The 19,498-nt window shown below is 39.7% G+C and overlaps 1 protein-coding gene across 1 annotated transcript in view; it reads left to right on the top strand.

Annotated features, from left to right (window-relative positions):
• Positions 1 to 19,498, top strand: part of MALRD1 (MAM and LDL receptor class A domain containing 1) — a 298,997-nt gene that overhangs the window by 263,419 nt on the left and 16,080 nt on the right. The window contains exons 38-39 of the mRNA XM_081996518.1: positions 14,808 to 14,890; positions 14,979 to 15,069. Of these exons, the coding sequence (XP_081852644.1) occupies positions 14,808 to 14,890; positions 14,979 to 15,069 (174 nt within the window). The remainder of the gene's footprint in view (positions 1 to 14,807; positions 14,891 to 14,978; positions 15,070 to 19,498) is intronic.

Genomic DNA, 19,498 nt, shown 5'->3' on the forward strand with positions numbered 1-19,498 from the left:
CATGGGAAAGACTTTGCTTTATCAAAGTGCCAAGTATAACAGTTGAAATAAGCTGTTCCATCTTCTGTCGAATTTAGGCAAATAAGCCAGATTTAGAGCTATCTATTCTCCCCAATAAAAGTTTCAAGAATGTACTTGGAGTTCAAATTTCTTTTCATCTCAACTATTAGAGTAGTATTAAGTGCTGAAGTTTGAAGGTTTGAACACTGAAGATAGAAGAGTTGATATAGCTATTCATAATAACAATAAGGTTTTTTTCTGGTTTTTATTGGGTATAGTGAATTACCTCTGCTGTATGCCTTGATAATACTCTTGTTGCAAAGCTAAGCAGTGAATACCAGAATTAATGTTTTTTATTTGGGAGGGAGGTGCAGGGGGAGTTTGTGATCTTCCGATTAAATACTGTGCCTGAACACGCATGCATGAAGGTTTGAATTGAAATTGCATGGGAATCCTTAATTCCAGCCTCTCCTAAATCATCAAGTCTTGATTCTGTAACCATAACAACGCTAACAGAATGTGGAGCTGGAAGAAAGGTTGTGATGAAATTATTTTTATTGCATCTAAAGTGTCTTAGGTTCTCATAAATTGTTTAAAGGTCATTTCTCTGAAGATTTCATAAATTTAACTTGTTAGCAAGAAACTAGAGAGTGAATTCCCCAAGCTTCTGTGAAATTCATCTCTAATATCAGAAGAGGACTGTGCAATTTATGCAGAGACAACATCCCATCATTATTCTTTTCCATGGACCACATTGGCACGTTTAGAACAATGCAGAACTTAATCCTTTTCTGGGAGATGAGTGATTCGAACAGAGTATAAACCACTGTCTCTGTATTACATGGAGGGTAAGCAAAAGAGAAATGTTGTGGCTTGTTTGTTTGTTTGTTTCTTATAGACATACATTTAAAATGCAAGTGAAAAGTTTTAAAGAATATATATCTGTTGATGTAAACTTAGCCTGTACTTGTGAACCTAGCTTGTACAATGCTGAGAAACAGCAGCATTAGACGTTATTGTACAGTGTTGTCTTACCAAGCAGGTAAATTTACGACTGTCTGAGAACAACAAAATGATTTATAATCTCCAATATATACAGCAATCCACCAGTCAGGAGCAATGCCCTGTGTTGGCAGGCTCTGGTTAAAGCAGACCATTTCAGCTGATAAAAAGACTAGACCAATTGTGGAAAGGGGCAGCAAGAAAGGAACGAAAATAATTCTATCACTTTTTTTTTTTTATTTATGCCAAAATGTGTGCTTTAATACAGAAAAAACTCTTCCATTCCTCAAACTTTTTAAATAACTATTTAATTTCATCTGGACATTGCAGATTCATCCATATAAATGAAAGCTATTCAGAGGGTAAACAGCAGTGGAAAGCAGATGTGTGAACAGATTTTGCAATAAATAGATATTATTTCTTACCTAACTAGTTATAGTGCAGATAATAAACTAGTCAGTATGTAGTACTGTTACAGTCTGATTAAAGGCAATAAGAGCAAACATTTAAAACCAAAACAAAACTCTCCACTCCAAAAAAACAACCCACAGTTTAGCAAAAACAAAGCAAGGAGGGTCTCTGTGGAAAAATCCAGCCACTGAAAATATATTCAGATCTTTTATTAGGTGTTCTACTGATATGTAACCCCATCTGTTCTATCTACAGAGCTCTCATTTCAGCAAAAAGCTCGGTAGAATTAATAGGTCTATATTAAAACTAGATGTGTCTTCTATACTTCATTGCATTATTTCCTAATTTTACCTAAATATGAAATCAGTGCCATTTCTGAAAGCAAAAGAATTTTTCTGTCAACTGTCAATACAGCTGCACAGTCAGGTTTTCTGTTAGGTCATTCCTTAATCTTTATTCAGTCCTCTAGAAGTTGCAACTAGGGGCTATATCTGGGACACAAGCATGTAAAAGGTGTTTTTTATTTCTTTCTTTCTATGCTTTTCTCCTTCTTGGAATGTTCTTCAAGAGCAAATCAAGCATCAGCCACAGTGTATGTTCCACAAGTAGGAAAAGGGAAGGAGGGAAAGAATAGAAGAAAGAGAAACAGAAGAGGGGCAAGGAAAGAAAGGCATGTAAGATTGGACAAAAAAGAAAAAAAGGAAAAAACAACTGGGAAACAAGAACTGAAAACAAGATGGACAGGTAGACTGGCATAAAGGACTGGTTCTTTACTGTAAGCTGATTTAAGCCAAAGCGTATCTCTTCAGTGAGCTTTTTCTTCAACAGTTCAGATATCGAGATACTGATACAGCCTTCTTGAGTAGACTCACTTCATATTGTAAATGCTAATTTCTATTAGTTCGATCTCTTAGGTTCCTTAGAGCAAGAGAAAATGTAGGTAAGTCCCTTTTCTCACTCGTGAAATGCTCCCTGTGCTAGGTGTACCACTTGGAGTACCTGCACCAAACCTCTGTCAATCGGAAAGGTGCCAGCCCTGAGCTCCCAGTATCCTAGCTTCTAATTTTAGTTCACAAAATTACTACTTTTCACTGGGTTTTCCAATTTTGAAATGACAAGAGTTTTTTATAGGCAAGGTTGTTTATTCTGATGGTCACTTTTTACAAAGCACAGCTCCAGACTCAAAAGCAGTGGGCTGAAACTCGGGACAGTCATAATTTGAACTCTGATCTCCAGTGGGCAGTGATCAATGTACCTACTACATTGTTTCAAGCTGCTTCTTTTTCTGTTGTGTGAAGGTCTCATGTCGGCATCAGTTAGAGTTAAACAATATGCTTTCTCGGGGTTTGACCTGTAAATAAAGTTGGGTTGAAATACTGGTTTTGTCCTAGATAAAATTCCATTTTAAAAATCACTGTTGTTTTTTGGGATTTTTTTCTGGAATAAAACTTAAGACTTCTATCTTGTTTAATAGTTACCTAAGTGAATAGTCATTTCCCTGTTGAATCTAGCACTATATCCTTTCTTCAGTTCCAAGAACACCTTCATGATTTGTCCCGCTGGGGCGTTTAACCATTGTTTTATGATAGTGGAAAATCTTTTACCAAAAAACTATTATTTAAGAAGGTGAGAAAAGGTGGCATAGAAAAGAGTGTAACTGCTTGAAATGGTGAATTTCAGGTCTGACTGCCTGCTGTGAGCACGTCCTTCTGCTTCATTGCTGTAGCTGAATGAATCTGTGCCATAAAATAGAGTGTGTGCCACATACCAACCCTCACTGAATTCTGCTGGGGACTATTGCATTGAAGAGTAAAGGCACAAAAGCAAATGACACAGCAAATAATTTCCATATAGATCTGCATTTCCTTATGATAGATTAAAATACACTGAAAAAAAATCTGTCATGTACAAGACTATCAATCACACCTATTTGAATCAGGAAGAATTTTAGTGAAGCCATAAAGTGATTTGCTTTTCAAATCAGTGTAATTCTCAGCAAAGTAACTTCAGCATTTGGGTTTGTTCAGAGGTTTTTTGGGTAGGAGCCAGACAAAAAAATCAAGCAGGCAATCAGGCAGGCTTCATACGCCAACTAATTTCAGTGAAGAAACATTTGCTCTGAATTTTTCTGATCATCTCTATTTAAAATGACTGAAGCTAGAAACAGTATTTACCCTTCCCCCTTTAATAAATGGTTTGCCTGGACCTAACAGGATGTCATTCGCAAGCTGTCTGTGATACAAAGCTCACCCTCGTGCCCCTACTTTAACATCAGATGCTGCTTGTTTTCTGTTTAAACATTTAACAGCAAGCCTAGCTGTGTAACATGCACCTATCTACTCTGAACTAGTCATCGTGACACTGTTATAACCAATGCTAAAGGATCCAGATGAGGATTCCTCTCTTTATTTCACATAGTCTAAGCTTGTCTGGACTGTCTCTAGGTACATCCCTTTTCAGGTGGTTAATGTTAGAAAAATTAAGTCCCACTCTAAAATTTACAATTAGTCACCGTAATTTCATTGTGTATCTATATGAAAAGCAATTAGATACACTGACTGAGTCCTTCCTTCTAACGGTTACCTTTTCTTATTCAACACAGGCTGTAATTAGAACCTCTTATTGTGGCTGTAAGACCAATGAATAATCACAGTCATTCTGGGGACCTGGGATTATTTGGTAGCACACCCTGGGAGCAAAGAAACCAGAAGATACATGTGGAACATGATGATGCCAATATATGAATTTTCTTCCAAATTGCCGTCAGTTAGCACTTTAAGCTCTGCAATCTCTGAAGAGTTTCATTCTCTGTTTTAAAGAGCTCTCTCCAGTACATGTCGTTAAATTCTTGGCTTCTAAGACTTACTATGGCAAGGACTCCCCCAGGTCAGTTAAGCACTATGTGACAAATAGCTTCCTTATTATTAGTTCAGGATGTATTTCCTTTCAGTTTGATTGAACATTCTAGAGGATAGACAGCAACACACAATTTTTCTTCCATTTACCATATATCATTTTGTTTACCTGCATCATATCTGCTCTTACTCATCTTCTGTATAAATTAAACTGATCTTTTCAGTCTCTGCCATATCAGTTTAATCACTGTAATCTCTAATGTCTTCTATCTTACTCCTTATGCATAATGCTTTTATGATACAAAGTGAGTAGTTGCTTTCATTGACTAATCTATGAGGATGCCCATATCTTTTCTCAGAGTACTTATGTTTCATTTAGAATCTGTTTATAGCTCATATTTTCTCTGCTTCCTGTTAACTCTTTTGTATTTGCCAGTTATGAATTTTAGCAGTTTCCAGAATAGAAGCATATATCTGTGCCCTCAAACCCAGGCCCTTGTTATCACACACAGTCACATATAATTCTATTCAGAAGTTTGGTTAGTTTTCTTTTATGACCAGTTACGGCTTGCATATTCCTCTCTACTTTGCTGTGTTACTGGGAGTTTCCAGCACCTGAGGTTCTTTGGAGTATGTGGTACCAGGTACAGAGGATAACAGATGACTCTTCTGAAGCAACATACTATGAGAAATGCAGGAAGGATAAGAGCCTTGCCTTCTGCTTGGATACTTTCTAATAATCTCCTCATAAATTTATCCATAGCCAGTTTATCCCCATTTATAATTGTGCTAGTATGCCCCCTTAACCTTAAAAGCCCCACAATACCTCTGTTGTTTATCCTCGGAAGTGTTTTTAGACAACAGCCATATGCCTTTCGGTCCTTCTTTGAGTAGACAAAACAAGCTGAACTCTTTTGGAATCCTCTTGTGAGAAAGATTTTCTATCTTTTTTGCTGACCTTAGTAGTCCACCTTTGCCTTGTAGCACTCTGACTTCAACTTTCTGAACAGGAATGACCAGAACTGCACACGGTGCTTCAGAGAACATCCAACTCTCTCCCAGTGGGTTAATGTGCCCTTAGAATCATACAGCTTCCTCTGCTACTCAGGTTTCCTTTTTCTTTTTTTTTTCCTCCTAAGGTTACATAGCCTTGCTAGTTCATAGTCACGTGGTGGTGTATCCAGATATTTTACTTTCTCTGCCATCTCCACCCCATGGTTCCATGCTTTTAAGAAGCAGCATACCGAAGGTTGTACATCTTTTCATTCCTAAGTTTGTTATTCTCTGGATTCCTTGCTAGCTGTGATATCTGAATGCCTGATCTGAAGCTCTTGACATTCAAGGTTACTATGCACTTCACCTGTCTTTTCCAAGAGAGGTTTCTCCTTGTCCCACACCTCCTCTGAGCTTAACCACGAATGAAATAATATGACTGGAAATAATTCCAGCTACAGTCAGCAGGCAACAGGTTACATTTATCATAGGTATGATATCTTCCGAGGCCATTCACGCAACAGTCTTTGTTGGAATTTTGTATACTTCGATTCGGCAATAAAGACCAATCAGAGAGTATGATTTTTTTTTCTTTGAGTACATTGTTAGTAACAGCTGGCGTGCAAACAGACAACTACATTGCTGAAGTAGAGGTTACTTTTTTCCCATAATGGAATGAAGAGTTGCTGGTTTCACCATACTCATAAGCATCTAATGAAGCTTATTTTGCATAACACTGATTGCAAACACTAGTGAGCAGAGAAACTTCAACACTGATACAGCAGATGGATGTAAATTTTTTGTTTTCTGCAAAGAACTAAGTTGTGGGTTGTGCTTTTTTCCCTCTGTATCCTCTGTCACCACTCCTGCAGTAGCCGGCACTCCAATAGGTATGGTACAGCTCATGAATAAGGTCAGCGCTGGTGTGAAATGATCCCCATGTAATATACTATAAACATAGCAAATGTAGTATAAACATAGCAATGACAAATCTAGGTTCACACAGAAGATGCATTGTGGCAGATTCATAAGTAACTACAGTCTCTAGAGTAGTGTACAGTCATGCTCCTTATTTTAATGCACAGAAGAATATAACTGCAATCATCCACATACTGCTTCCTTAATTTACATACTACTAATACCATGCACACTAAATAGCTGACTGTTGGTCATTCTGAATGTAAAAATGACATAACAGATTAGGTTTTCTGTATGACAAATGTTTCAGATAAAAATAAGAAAAGCAGATGTCACAGCAGAGGTTTGTACTTTGTCAGAGAGGTATTGGTCAGAACGACAGAGAGTTCTTGCTAGTAGGAATGATTAGTTCTGTACTTCCCATTTGTTGATTGTTTTCTGTCAATAACTGAGTGAGCTATGTTATGGACACCTGCAGACAAAAATAGAAATTAATGCTGTTTTAACATTTATAACATGCTCAGTGTACCTCACTCCCATCTACTTTCTGTGGGCAGAAGTAGCTATGGTCACTATGTTTGTCTAGCAGGTAATTTTTCTGTTTTGTCTCCATTACTTGTTGAGCAATTCCTTTTACACATCTGAGTAGATTTAAATAAATAAGTAAAAATAAAAATTCTGTAGGCATTTCCATGATCACAAAAGATGATTAACATTTCAGGACATTTTCTTAATGTTCAATCTGCCTTTTAATGCAAATCTTTTTAACATAAACAAAATTGGCACTTAACTTACTAAATCTGAAGAAGTGCAGAGGATATGCTGAATGGATATTTAGTATTTAATGCTCTGAATGCTGCTAGATTAACATCATGTATGATTTAATATTTTTTTTAACCTTTTATCAGGTTCAGCATAAAACATGAGGGCTCTTGAGAAAAGTGAAGCCAATATAGTATATTGACAAAAGCTAATAACTTTCAAAAATGAAAATGCAGAACACTGCTTTATACTGAACAACCTTAGTCATTATGAAGCATTAGTAATTACTGCTGTTGAGGAAAAAAAAAGAAAAAAAGGAAAGAAAAAAACCCAAACCCAACAGTTTTCAGCATTCAATTTTCCACAGGCATCAGTCTTCCTTGAAAATACAGCTTGTTGGAATTTTTTCTTTCCAAGTTAACGAGGAGCAGTGTTCATGCTTCTTCTTGGAGGTTATGTGCTTGATTTCCTACTGCAAAGCTCTTCTCTTGTCATTTGCCCCTACCCATATGTAATACTGATGCATTAGAGTGATAGAGTTTATCTGTCTCAGACTGGAGAAAATAGTTGCACAAGTAAGGAATCAGATGCCAGGAGGAAAATAAGCAATCAGGTATGCATCTGTATTTATTTTGAGTTTTGCATATGCTTTAAAACAACACAAAGTTTGATATTCTGAAATGAAGCAGTGTATCAGCCAGACATGTCCTTTTAAATTAAACCTGCCCTGAATGAACATCAAAAACAACAGATACCTTGTCTGGTTTTTATTTTTCATTCTGAGTGAAATGAACCATAACCCCGGGCACAGGATGCAGAAACACAGGCAATGCATTACCAATATCTATATTAGGAAATAGTGAGTTGGAAATCCTAGAAGCAAATTTGGAGGGTTAACATTCTCCCCTCCAGGGTGACTCTCCTGTAAGAACTTGCTAATAGCAGAAGACATTTTGTCAGGCAGGATAGATTAGGATGTGCACTGGGATGGAAGTACTGAAGTGCTATTTCATCTGTCTTTCTCTCTTGCTCCTCATGTTTCAACTGTGAGGAGCTTCCTGTCTGAATGGATTGCAATGGCTATCTCTGTATTTCAGATAAGCTTAAGACTCATGTAAAATATGCTGCTGCTAATTAGTCAAGATGTAATTAGTCCAAGGAAATTAATTGTACATAAATAATGTGGAATTTCAGCTTCGTGGCTCAAGAGATAAATCCAGAACCTTTTCAGAGATGTCTGTCTTAAAAATAAACCAGCAGAAAAGGATTATTAAGGAAGCTCTTCAAAATTCCTATTACCCTGCTAATGAAGATTTAGCACATTGCCCAGAAGACATGGTTGATCTGCACTCTGTAAGGTCCTTCCACCACATCAGCATTTGCATATCCCCAGCTGCTCTCATCAGAGAGGAAGCTAATAGTGACTTTGAAGAAGAAACTTACCTACCTCCCAACTGAAAGTAAAGCACTGTAAGTACAGTCCATGCACAGCAGTGGATAGGTAATTAAGAATGTTCTCCTTCATTAACCGGACTTTGAGTAAGCCATCTCTTGGGTGCATACCACAGGCTGCTGCAACCTACCTGGAGCTGTTAGAGTAATTAAAGTTCACTTCAGGATTACACATATCAAGGACTTCACAGTAGAACGGTGAAGTTTGACTTCATTTCCTACAAAGTTGCCCAGTATTATTACTGTTACTCAGTGATACAGTTTTGCAGCAACAAGCAAAGAACCAAGTTTGGGGTTGAGACTGTATTATTGTGATTGCAAAAGCACAGGAATATGTATTCTGTGCCCTCAGTACAAACAGTGAAGGAAACCTCTTCCATGTCCTCAAAACCACTGTGAACTAATACCACGCTTGGTTTGGAACTTGCATTTCCCACCTTTTTTCCTGATGTTTTTATTTTATTCCTTGATGAAAAGAGGGAGACTTCTGTTCTTTTATCAGCCACCCAATCCTACATGCATTAGACCGGGTGTAAAGTCTACAGGAAATGTCACCAGATGAGAATAACACCATTTCAACACACACCTCACGCAGCTGCAAAGGACTGCACAGGCAGAAGGCTGCAAAGAGTCAGACTCAGAGAAGTGGGTACATGTATCTCATTCCTTAACGACAATACATTCTATGTTTTGTTGTATAAGTTTTGGTGAGCTTCCAAAATAATTTGATTGGTTGGTTACAGCCTTAAATAGTTTCTGAATTTTGTTTAATAGAAAATGATATATGGAGCTATATCATTTTCAGATCTGTAAACCAATTTCAATCTTATCCATTTCTTATCAAAACCTCCTATTATCCTGTATAAGACCATGCCTATAATATTTATTCATTTTGAAAATACCCCACAGCTTTCCAGTGGAATGAAAAGCTCTCTCCCAGCTAGAGCTCAATCTGGCCACAGTTGTAAAGGATAACAAAAAATGCTTCTACAAATATATTAACAACAAAAAGAGAGGCAAGGAGAATCTCCATCCCTTACTGGATATGGTGGGGAACATTGTAGCCAAGGATGAGGACAAGGCTGAGGTACTTAATGCCTTTTTTGCCTCAGTCTTTAACAGCCAGACCGGGTATCTGCAGCATATTCAGCCCCCTGAGCTGGAAGATGGGGATGGAGAGCACAGTAACGCTCCTATAATCCAGGAGGAAGCAGTTAAGGACCTGTTAAGCCACCTGGACACCCACAAGTCTATGGGGCCTGATGAGATCCACCCAAGAGTACTGAGGGAGCTGGCGGAGGAGCTTGCCAAGCCACTCCCCATCATTTATCAGCAGCCCTGGTTAACAGGGGAGGTCCCAGATGACTGGAGGCTTGCCAATGTGATGCCCATCTAGAAGAAAGGCCAGAAGGAGGATCCTGGGAACTACAGGCCTGTCAGCCTGACCTCTGTACCAGGGAAGCTCATGGGGCATATGAAGGACAACCAAAGGGTCAGGCCCAGCCAGCATGGGTTCATGAAAGGCAGGTCCTGCTTGACCAACCTGATCTCCTCCTATGACCAGGTGACCGCGTAGTGGATGAGGGAAAGGCTGTGGATGTTGTCTGCCTGGACTTTAGTAAAGCCTTTGACACTGTCTCCCACAGCATTCTCCTGGAGAAACTGGCGGCTCATGGCTTAGACAGGTTTACTCTTCGCTGGGCAGAGAACTGGCTGGACGGCCGAGCCCAGAGAGTTGTGGTGAACGGCGTTAAATCCGGCTGGTGGCCGGTCACAAGTGGTGTTCCCCAGGGCTCGGTTCTGGGGCCGGTCTTGTTCAATATTTTTATTGATGATCTGGATGAGGCTCGGTAAGTTTGCAGATGACACCAAGTTGGGTGGGAGTGTTGATCTGCTGGAGGGTAGGAGGCCTCTGCAGAGGGTTCTGGACAGGATGGATTGATGGGCTGAGGTCAGCTGTATGAGTCTTAATAAGGCCAAGTGCCGAGTCCTGCACTTCAGTCACAACCCCATGCAATGCTACAGGCTTGGGGGGGAGTGGCTGGAGAGCTGCCCGGCGGAAAAGGACCTGGGGGTGCTGGTTGACAACCAGCTGAACATGAGCCGGCAGTGTGCCCAGGTGGCCAAGAAGGCCAACAGCATCCTGGCCTGTATCAGCAATAGTGTGGCCAGCAGGAGTAGGGAAGTGATTGTGCCCCTGTACTCGGCACTGGTGAGGCCGCACCTCGAATCCTGTGTTCAGTTTTGGGCCCCTCACTACAAGAAGGATGCTGAGGTGCTGGAGCATGTCCAGAGAAGGGCAACGAAGCTGGTGAGGGGTCTGGAGCACAAGTCTTATGAGGAGCGGCTGAGGGAACTGTAGTTGTTCAACCTGGAGAAGAGGAGGCTGACGGGAGACCTTATCGCTCTCTACAACTACCTGAAAGGGGGTTGTGGCGAGGTGGGTGTTGGTTTCTTCTCCCAAGTAACTAGCAATAGGACGAGAGGAAATGGCCTCAAGTTGCGCCAGGGGAGGTTCAGACTGGATATTAGGAAAAACTTCTTTACGGAGAGAGTGGTCAAGCATTGGAACAGGCTGCCCAGGGAGGTGGTGGAGTCACCCTCACTGGAAGTATTCAAAAAGCGTGCGGATGTGGTGCTTCGGGACATGGTTTAGTGGGCATGGTGGTGTTGGGTTGATGGTTGGACTTGATGATCTCGAAGGTCCTTTCCAACCTTAGAGATTCTGTGATATTCTGTGATATTCTGTGAAATAACTGGAGTAGCTTGTTTAGAATTATGTATATTTTATTTTAAATTCGTGGTCTAGAACTGTTATCTTCTCTAATCTGAGTTATCAGGAAATACTCGTGCCATTAAAAATCTCATTCTATTCTCTCCTCTCAAGTTAGAGAGCAATTTCTCCAGCACAGCTATCACTGTAGTCAGCTCGAGTTTTTACAGAGGATAGATATAAAAGGATCAAAATCTTGTAAGACATCTATAATACAAGATTGTTTGGGATATTTAAGACAAGTTCCCCTCTCTTGTGGGCACAGAAACTCTTGGCTTCAGTAAAAGCCAGAGGCAGTGCTTGTATCAGCTGAGAGCCGACAACGTTAATGAAAAATTTTCCCATTTTTCTTGTTGCAGCCTCACTGAAAGTTGCAGGCTTCCCAGCTATCTGTAACTCTATTTCCTCTTTTTTTTTTTTTTTTTAAACTTGAGAAGATGGCATTTTGTAAGCAATGAACAGCCAAATCTTAGGAAGAGTTGAATGAATCTCCGAATTATAACCCAGCTTTTTCTGATAGTCTTATATTTTACCTCAGTGGCAGGGATGATTGCTAAGCTCCCCTGCCAAAGATAAAAATGAACAAAAAAAATAATGTGTGAAGATACAAGTGGCAATTCTTAACCAACTTGTATACTTACTCTTCAAGTTTTTTGTTGTTTATCACTCCTTTTCCATCTTGGTCTTTGAGGATTAGTTATGTTGTCTTTCCATCTTTTTTGCCTTCCTCCTCCTTCTCCCAATAAATAGTCTCCATGCTTTACAATGTTTTTCACACCTATTTGCTTTTAATTTGTCCTAATCACTTACCAACTTTCAGAGATACTACCTCTGCTCCTCCTTAATTTTTTACCCTTTTTTTTCATAGGCAATGGCAGTATTATAAGGTGACACTTTTGGTAACAACCTAGTTCCAGATAGTGGAAAATCATTTCACTGGCCAAAATTACACATTTTGATAGTCTGACTTCAGATTCCTAACTGGTATGTGTCATATAACATAAAACATTGCTGTTGGGATTCAGAGATTTGGAGGGGAATAAATGGCCAACCTAGTTGATTTAGTTGATTATAAAACCTGTATGCATGTATAAGAAGATAAACTAGTTATCTATATGACTAAAAGGTGCTTACCTTTTTTGTCTGTAATTCAAACACAGCATGAATATATGGAAATATTTCATCGATAAATGGAAACATAGCATATGAAGATATACTTAGTTATTTCTGGATAATAGGACTTTCCCATGCTCTTACCAGTACACACATCTACTTTATGAGAACTACCTCTTTGCAGCTCGGAGGTGAGCTCCCCCGATAGCTCCAGAGCAGCAGATGGCCCCTCTCCTGCCATGTCTGAGTAGTGCTTGTGCACAGCTGCCAATCTGTTTTCTCATCCTTTCTTTTACAGTCAAGTAAGTTCTGCAGTGACAAGAAAAAGGGCAATTTCGGTTAAAGGCATATCTAGCTCAACAGAAAATCCGGCAAATGGGGAGAAAGGAAATTATACAATTGAGAGCAATCAGAAAATTATTTTGATGGGTGATTACAATCAGTTTGCAATGTTTCTACATGGATCCACAGGGCTTGGTATGAGCCCAGCTGCAATTTGACATTTGTGTAAAATCATCAGTCCGCATGAAAGAACAGCTTATGAATGACATATTTTTTGTAGTATGCTGAAGAAGAAGGACTGAAGGGACCAGGTATTTTCAGTCACTGAATACAATGGGTCTCCAGCTCAGCCAGAGCTGTCAGCTGAAATCGTGCCACTTTTTCTTTAAAAAGAGCATGTCAGAGTATGCTAGTTGTTCCAGCCTCTAAAGTTAGGATTCATTAGTATACCAGTTACTAACTTTGAACAATGTAACCCTTTAACTAAAGAAAACTCCTGTCCGTGGGGTAAAATGGGTTAAATAAATCTATCTGCGCTCTGTGTTTGGATAGGGCTGGTGCTTTCCTTCCAGCATGTTCTCTGCCCACGATCTTTCAATGGTAACAAATTCTGCATCAGCCTCTTCTGGACTTTAGTGAAGTGACCTTCCTCCCATCATGTCTGAGATTAGGATACAGATATGATTTCTGATGTGCCCTGATCCTTTCAGGATTCTGCTGAATTTCACTGAGGCTGGAGACAGATGCTTGCGGCTCCTATCATCCTGCGCTGCTTTTCCCTGCATCCACCATGCTCAGTCATTTTCTGGAAAAATGAAATGCTTCTCTCCCTTCAGAGTGGCTCAGTTAACTCAGTGTGCAACTGCTAGGATAAGGCGCATAGGCAACGACAAAATACAAAGTTCTCTGTCACATGTTCAAATAAAATAGCCTTAATATAAAGATTTAATTGTGTATATGTGAGATTTCGTATTATACATTTAAGGGCAGGAAAGGAAACCACAATTACAAAATAGAAATTACTTTATAAAAATTGGTGACTATGAAAAAAATGTTGGTGTTACAGCGAGAAAGCAACTCGATATACAGTCCTCCTCACATTAACACAGTTTGTGAAACTGTAAAAAAAGAAATCATGAGAAGTGAAACTAATTTCCTATTCATGTGACATTAGTAGGACTGAAACTGGATTGCTACCATAATTTCTTTCTGATGCTCTGTAAAAAAAAAAAGGTTGCAAATTTATGAAGCTCACAAAGCACCAGCCATGCAGGTAATTGAAAAGTTGATAGAAGTCATTCCAGCGTGACACTCAGGGTGGGGTTCAGCTCATCAAGTGGGGTGCCTGAAATTTAGATGTCAATATGTAGCTATCCCTGTAACAACCCTTTACACTAGTCATCATTTAGGGTTTGTAAATGTTGAGACTCTGGGGTGCCCGGAAGGGCTGCATGGGGTGCTCCAAACCCCCACCTGTCTCGGCAGAGGTAGCCAACCCTCACCTGGGTCTCCAAGTTCCCTTCAGTCTGCTGGAGAAGGCCACGATAAAAGCAACTACCCAAAAGCTAAATCCAGACAATTTAAAGTGAGAAATTATACATACTTTCTTGGTGACTGTGATTAACTGTTAAGCAACAAGTATAAAGTAAAACAGTAAAGCTTGTGTCAGATTGTTTGTATTTTGGTTACTTCAAGACTGGATTTGAACCAAACAGCAAATTTAGAATAATTCGACATGGCTGCAGTTGCTAGCTCAAATGTAGTGCTTTGGTTTTGAAGAGGTATTTGTTGAAGGGGCATCATTTTTAGAAGAAAATAGAAAAACAAGAGAGTGACAGGTCAGGTGGGGGGAGAAAAACATCTTTCTCATCTCTAATCATGTATCTTTCCCTACATTAGGCTCACAGATCCTCAGCTCGGAAATCTATTTAACCCTCACATGGGGGATAAGAGGGAAATTAGTCAAACTTCTTTTGCTGTGGGAGAACAATACAATGGTAACATGGACAAGGCAGCCAGTTCTAATCTTTGAACTTTGTTTTGGTTTAGTTTTCTCTCTTTTAGGTTTGTTTGGTATATTTCTCACTTATATTTCATTCTATTAACTTTGATGCTGTTCTCTGTGATCCCTGGGTGAGCTTTAGTCACTGGCAAAAGTGCTCAAAAGGATTTGCATTTCTTATGTGCTTGTCACTGTTTATGATCCTTGCGTCTCCCTTTTTCTAAAGCTGCTGTTTTATTCACAGATGTGGAAAAGAATGGAAAGGAAACCGTTGCCACATAAGTGCTAAAACTCTTCAGTCTCCAACTTCAAGTCTCCTTCGAAATGGTGGGTCTATAAAAAGAAAGAAATATCTTTCAATTCATTCTTTGAGTGTTTCCTTTTACTTATTTCTGTCTTTGCTCTGATTTTGCAGATATTTGGATCGGGTTGGGTATCGGTTTCTTGCTGATTAAAATTACAGCTGCTGCCTTGTATTTCCTTTTGAAGAAGAAAGTGCCAGAAACGTAAGTGAAACTTTTATTTTGTGTAAAGCAGACACAAATGTGGCACAAAGCGATGGCTAACTGCCCAGTCTCTTTGGTTTCGACTTTTAAATCACCCCACAGTCTGTTTGCCTTCATGTGCCACACTAAGCATAAAACGTAGCTTTGCAACAAAAGCTGACCTTAGTGGACCCCAGTCTGGAAACAATGACATACAGCTTGACTGCTTAGAATGTTTTGTTTGCAATGTTGTGTGATTATTCCTAAACTACAAAATTCACCATTTACCCACCTTAAAAGCAGTAGCCCTCATTTTTGTACATGATAGTTATGTGTAAAAAATAGAAGGTGCTTATGGTTTCTCAAAACCTCCAAGGCCAAATTAATTTCCTACAGGCAGATTCACAGCTCTTCCTGAAGCTACTGAGTACGACATGCACCTGGGGGGATATTTTTGCCCTAAATATTTCAATATTTATTGACATCTGAGAACTTTCCCTGTGATAACTGGATGGAATAAAAGTGGGTTTTTTCTATTTTAAAATATTCGGGTTTTTCATAAAAAGGTTTAATCGATTGGAAAAAATGCAAGCTGTGAGACTGCAGAATTACACAACGTTTTTTACAAATCATAGTGTTTGCCCCCTCTCATTTAGTTACTACAGACACATTCAACAATCATCTCATACCCAATATCCAATAGTGCCATCTTGCACTAGGATCACCCCAGTACAGACTTGTTGCCTTGTGGCACAGGGACCTGTCTTACTCATGGTGAATGAGTGCTCTAGATGGTGATTTTTTTTCTTTTTTCAAAATCTTTATTTCTTCCATCCAGTACTATGCTTGCTCTTAGTACTGTGCAAATAGCAACTAAATTATCTTCTGACATTCTACAGCATAAAGTGCATCCTCAATAAAGGAAAAAAAAAATCAGCAAAATTGGTGGTCTTTTATTTCAGAATTTATTTCAAGTGCTTTGAATAACAGTACTAGTAGCACTAGAGATATCTCTTCATCCAGTTATTTGATTTCAGAGTTTTTTTAAGATACGCCTTAGACTGACAGTTCATTATTTCACAGATGTATTTCCTAGCCCTTCCTGTCATCCCCCTGATAATCTCTGCCTTCTCTCTCCTCACAAATTTAATATTTTAAAAAAATTTTTGCTGTTTCTTATTTTCCTCCAACACTTGTATTTCTTCTCTGCCCATCTCTTGACTTACTCCACTAGAGCCTTCTCTGTCAGCAAGTACCTACCACTGTCCCCTCCTCCCTTGCAGCAATTCCTGCTGTGCATTGCCTTGTCCATTTTCATGTTGTTAGACTTCCCTCACCTCTCATTCTCTTCTCCAGGATTCATCTTCAAAGCTGTCTCTCTTCCTTTAAACTTGTGCTGTGCTATAGTCCTTTCTCTCTTTGGGGATGTTTTCTCCCAAACTGTCTACTAAACTGTGCAGACTCCTGTCCTGATGTTATTGCTGCTGACACATCTCCTAATGCTGTGTGTTACCCCTGACAGGTAGAGTTGTCTATGGACACAGAAGCAAAATGTTGAAGCAGGAACATTTATTGGTTGTGCTACTGTTAATTGAGTGCATAGCTGTACCTACTTCCTTTATGTCTGCTTCCTCTTCTGTAAAGTGGGAGTAATAGCATTTCCTTATCTTACTTCACAGGGGTTTTAAGACTTAATTCATTCACATTTATACAACCCGCTAAGGTACACATGTGGAAAAACATCTCAGAAGATAAGTTGTATTGTAAGAGCTGCTTGATTTTTTTCTTGTATTTTCAATTAATGTTTTTGCAAAAAAATCTAATATTTTTTCTCAAAATATCTTTGATGGTGTTTTAACCAACAAATTATTTTTTTTCTTATGCTACTTCTCTGGTGCTCTAAAACACTGCCTTTTACCTTTTTCTTTCATAAATGTCTACTTAAGGGTTACTGCACTGCCAGCCACTTCTCTTCTACCCACATATCTGTATTCAAGGAATATTTTTTCCTTTCTTGTAATTATACATTAAAAAAAAAGAGTCTTTTTTGTACATTAAAAAATACCCTGTTGCAATATGATGCCAAACAATTAAGTGTCCTATTAGGTATGCAATAAAACAGGGATGAATCAGGACCTTCTTACTATGGCACTAGGAAAATAATACAGCCCTGACATGAAGAGGATCAGGGTTAGATAGTTTACACAGCAAAACTCATTCTGGTCTTGATTGTTTTCACTGGAGCTGCCAAAAAAGGTAAGATGATGATGGTAATTTTTGTGGTTCCAGGTTTTGTCTATTAGGAACTAAGATTGTCAAATCCTTTTGCCCATGATACAAAATATTTTTTGTTATTTTCATCGTTTTTAATCACAGTTGACATGTTAACATGTAAGTTAAGCATGTTAACATGTAAGTGGAAATGCATTTTATAGGCACCCTATCAAGAAATAATCGAGCTAATCAATGGCAATTTGATTGAAATTGTGAAGTTGTGAAAACAATGAAATGTGAAACTTTGAATTTGAGAAAATCATCCAGTCACTTTGTTTCTCCCTCTTCAACTACCTAGTGCTTAGCATGATTTGGTATACAAAAATCACAGCTGGAAACATAGTAGAAAATTAAGGCAAGTTATTCCTGACTGCTTAATCAGTAATCAGAAGTGACTAGTCAAAATGCAGCCAATGTTATCCTACTGAAGTTTGTCTCTTTAAGGTAAGGCTTTAGAATATGAAGTGATTTGTGTTTGCTTAAGTCTGTAAAATGTACAATGTGACAGCACCACACAGAGGCATGAGATTTTACTTCGAGATTTTTTTTTAAGGGGATTTGATGAACTAGAGGAATTGAGCTGCACACATGAATGATACTTTCCTACAATTCATTTTCATTTCAAAGGCTTGTGTCCACTTTTACCTTTCCTGGGTCACGTTGTTTTCTTAAAGTCATTCAGCACTAGAGGCACTCTAGGAGTGACTGCTTCGCCATTCTTTCACAGGGAAGCTCTCACACACTTAAGATCATATTTACTGCCTTTTGACAAATGCTTTTGCTATCTATTTTTTAATAGTTTCTATTACTGTCTCCCTTTTCCTTACTGGTATAGAACCACAGATGCAGGCATTGGTAGATGGTCATCCAGAGGCACATTAAAGATGACCCTACTCATTGCAGGAGGGTTGGACTAGATGACCTTTAAAGGTCCCCTCCAACCCAAACTATTCTATGATTCTATGATTAACAGTTGTAGGTGCTATCTCCCAAGATGTTTTAAAATAGAGTGTAGGTCCAACTATGTCTCAATGGAAATAGCACAGGAATGTGCACAAGGGGTAGAGGAGAATCAAATACTCACAGTATCATTAAGGCTGGAAAACACCTTTAAGATGAACAAGTCCAATGGTCAACCCAACACCACCATGTCCACTAAACCATGTCCCAAAGTGCCACCTCTACATGTTTTTGAACACTTCCAGTGATGGTGACTCCACCACCTCCCTGGGCAGCCTGTTCAAATGCTTGACCACTCTCTCCGTAAATAAGTTTTTTCTAATATCCAGTTTGAACCTCCCCTGGTGCAGCTTGAGGCCATTTCCTCTCGTCCTATCACTAGTTACTTGGGAGAAGAGACTAACACCCACCTCACCACAGCCCCTTTTCAGGTAGTTGTAGAGAGCAATAAGGTCTCAGCCTCCTCTTCTTCAGACTGAACAATCCCAGTTCCCTCAGCTGCTCCTCATAAGACTTGTGCTCTAGACCTCTCACCATCTTCATTGTCCTTCTCTGGACACACTCCAGCATCTCAATGTCTTTCTTTTAGTGAGGGGCCCAAAACTGAACACAGGATTCGAGGTGCAGCCTCACCAGTGCCAAGTACAGGAGCACGATCACTTCCCTACTCCTGCTGGCCACACTATTGCTGATACAGGCCAGGACGCTGTTGGCCTTCTTGGCCACCTGGGCACACTGCCGGCTCATGTTCAGCTGGTTGTCAACCAGCACCCCCAGGTCCCTTTCCGCCGGACAGCTCTCCAGCCACACTTCCCCAAGCCTGTAGCGTTACATGGGGTTGTTGTGACTGAAGTGCAGGACCCAGCACTTCGCCTTGTTAGACCTGATGCAGTTCACCTCAGCCCATCAATCCATCCTATCCAGATCCCTCTGCAGAGCCCTCCTACCCTCCAGCAGATCAACACTCCCACCCAGCTTGGTGTCATCTGCAAACTTACTGAAGGAGCACTCAATTCCCTCATCCAGGTCATCAATAAAGATATTAAACCAGACCAGCCCCAGAACCGAGCCCTGGGGAACACCCCTTGTGACCGGCCACCAGCTGGATTTAACGCCATTCACCACAACTCTCTGGGCTCGGCCATCCAGCCAGTTCTTTACCCAGCAAAGAGTAAACCTGTCTAAGCCACGAGCCGCCAGTTTCTCCAGGAGAATG

Source organism: Phaethon aethereus (genome assembly GCF_964289735.1).
Source record: "Phaethon aethereus genome assembly, chromosome: 2".
NCBI lineage: Eukaryota > Metazoa > Chordata > Aves > Phaethontiformes > Phaethontidae > Phaethon > Phaethon aethereus.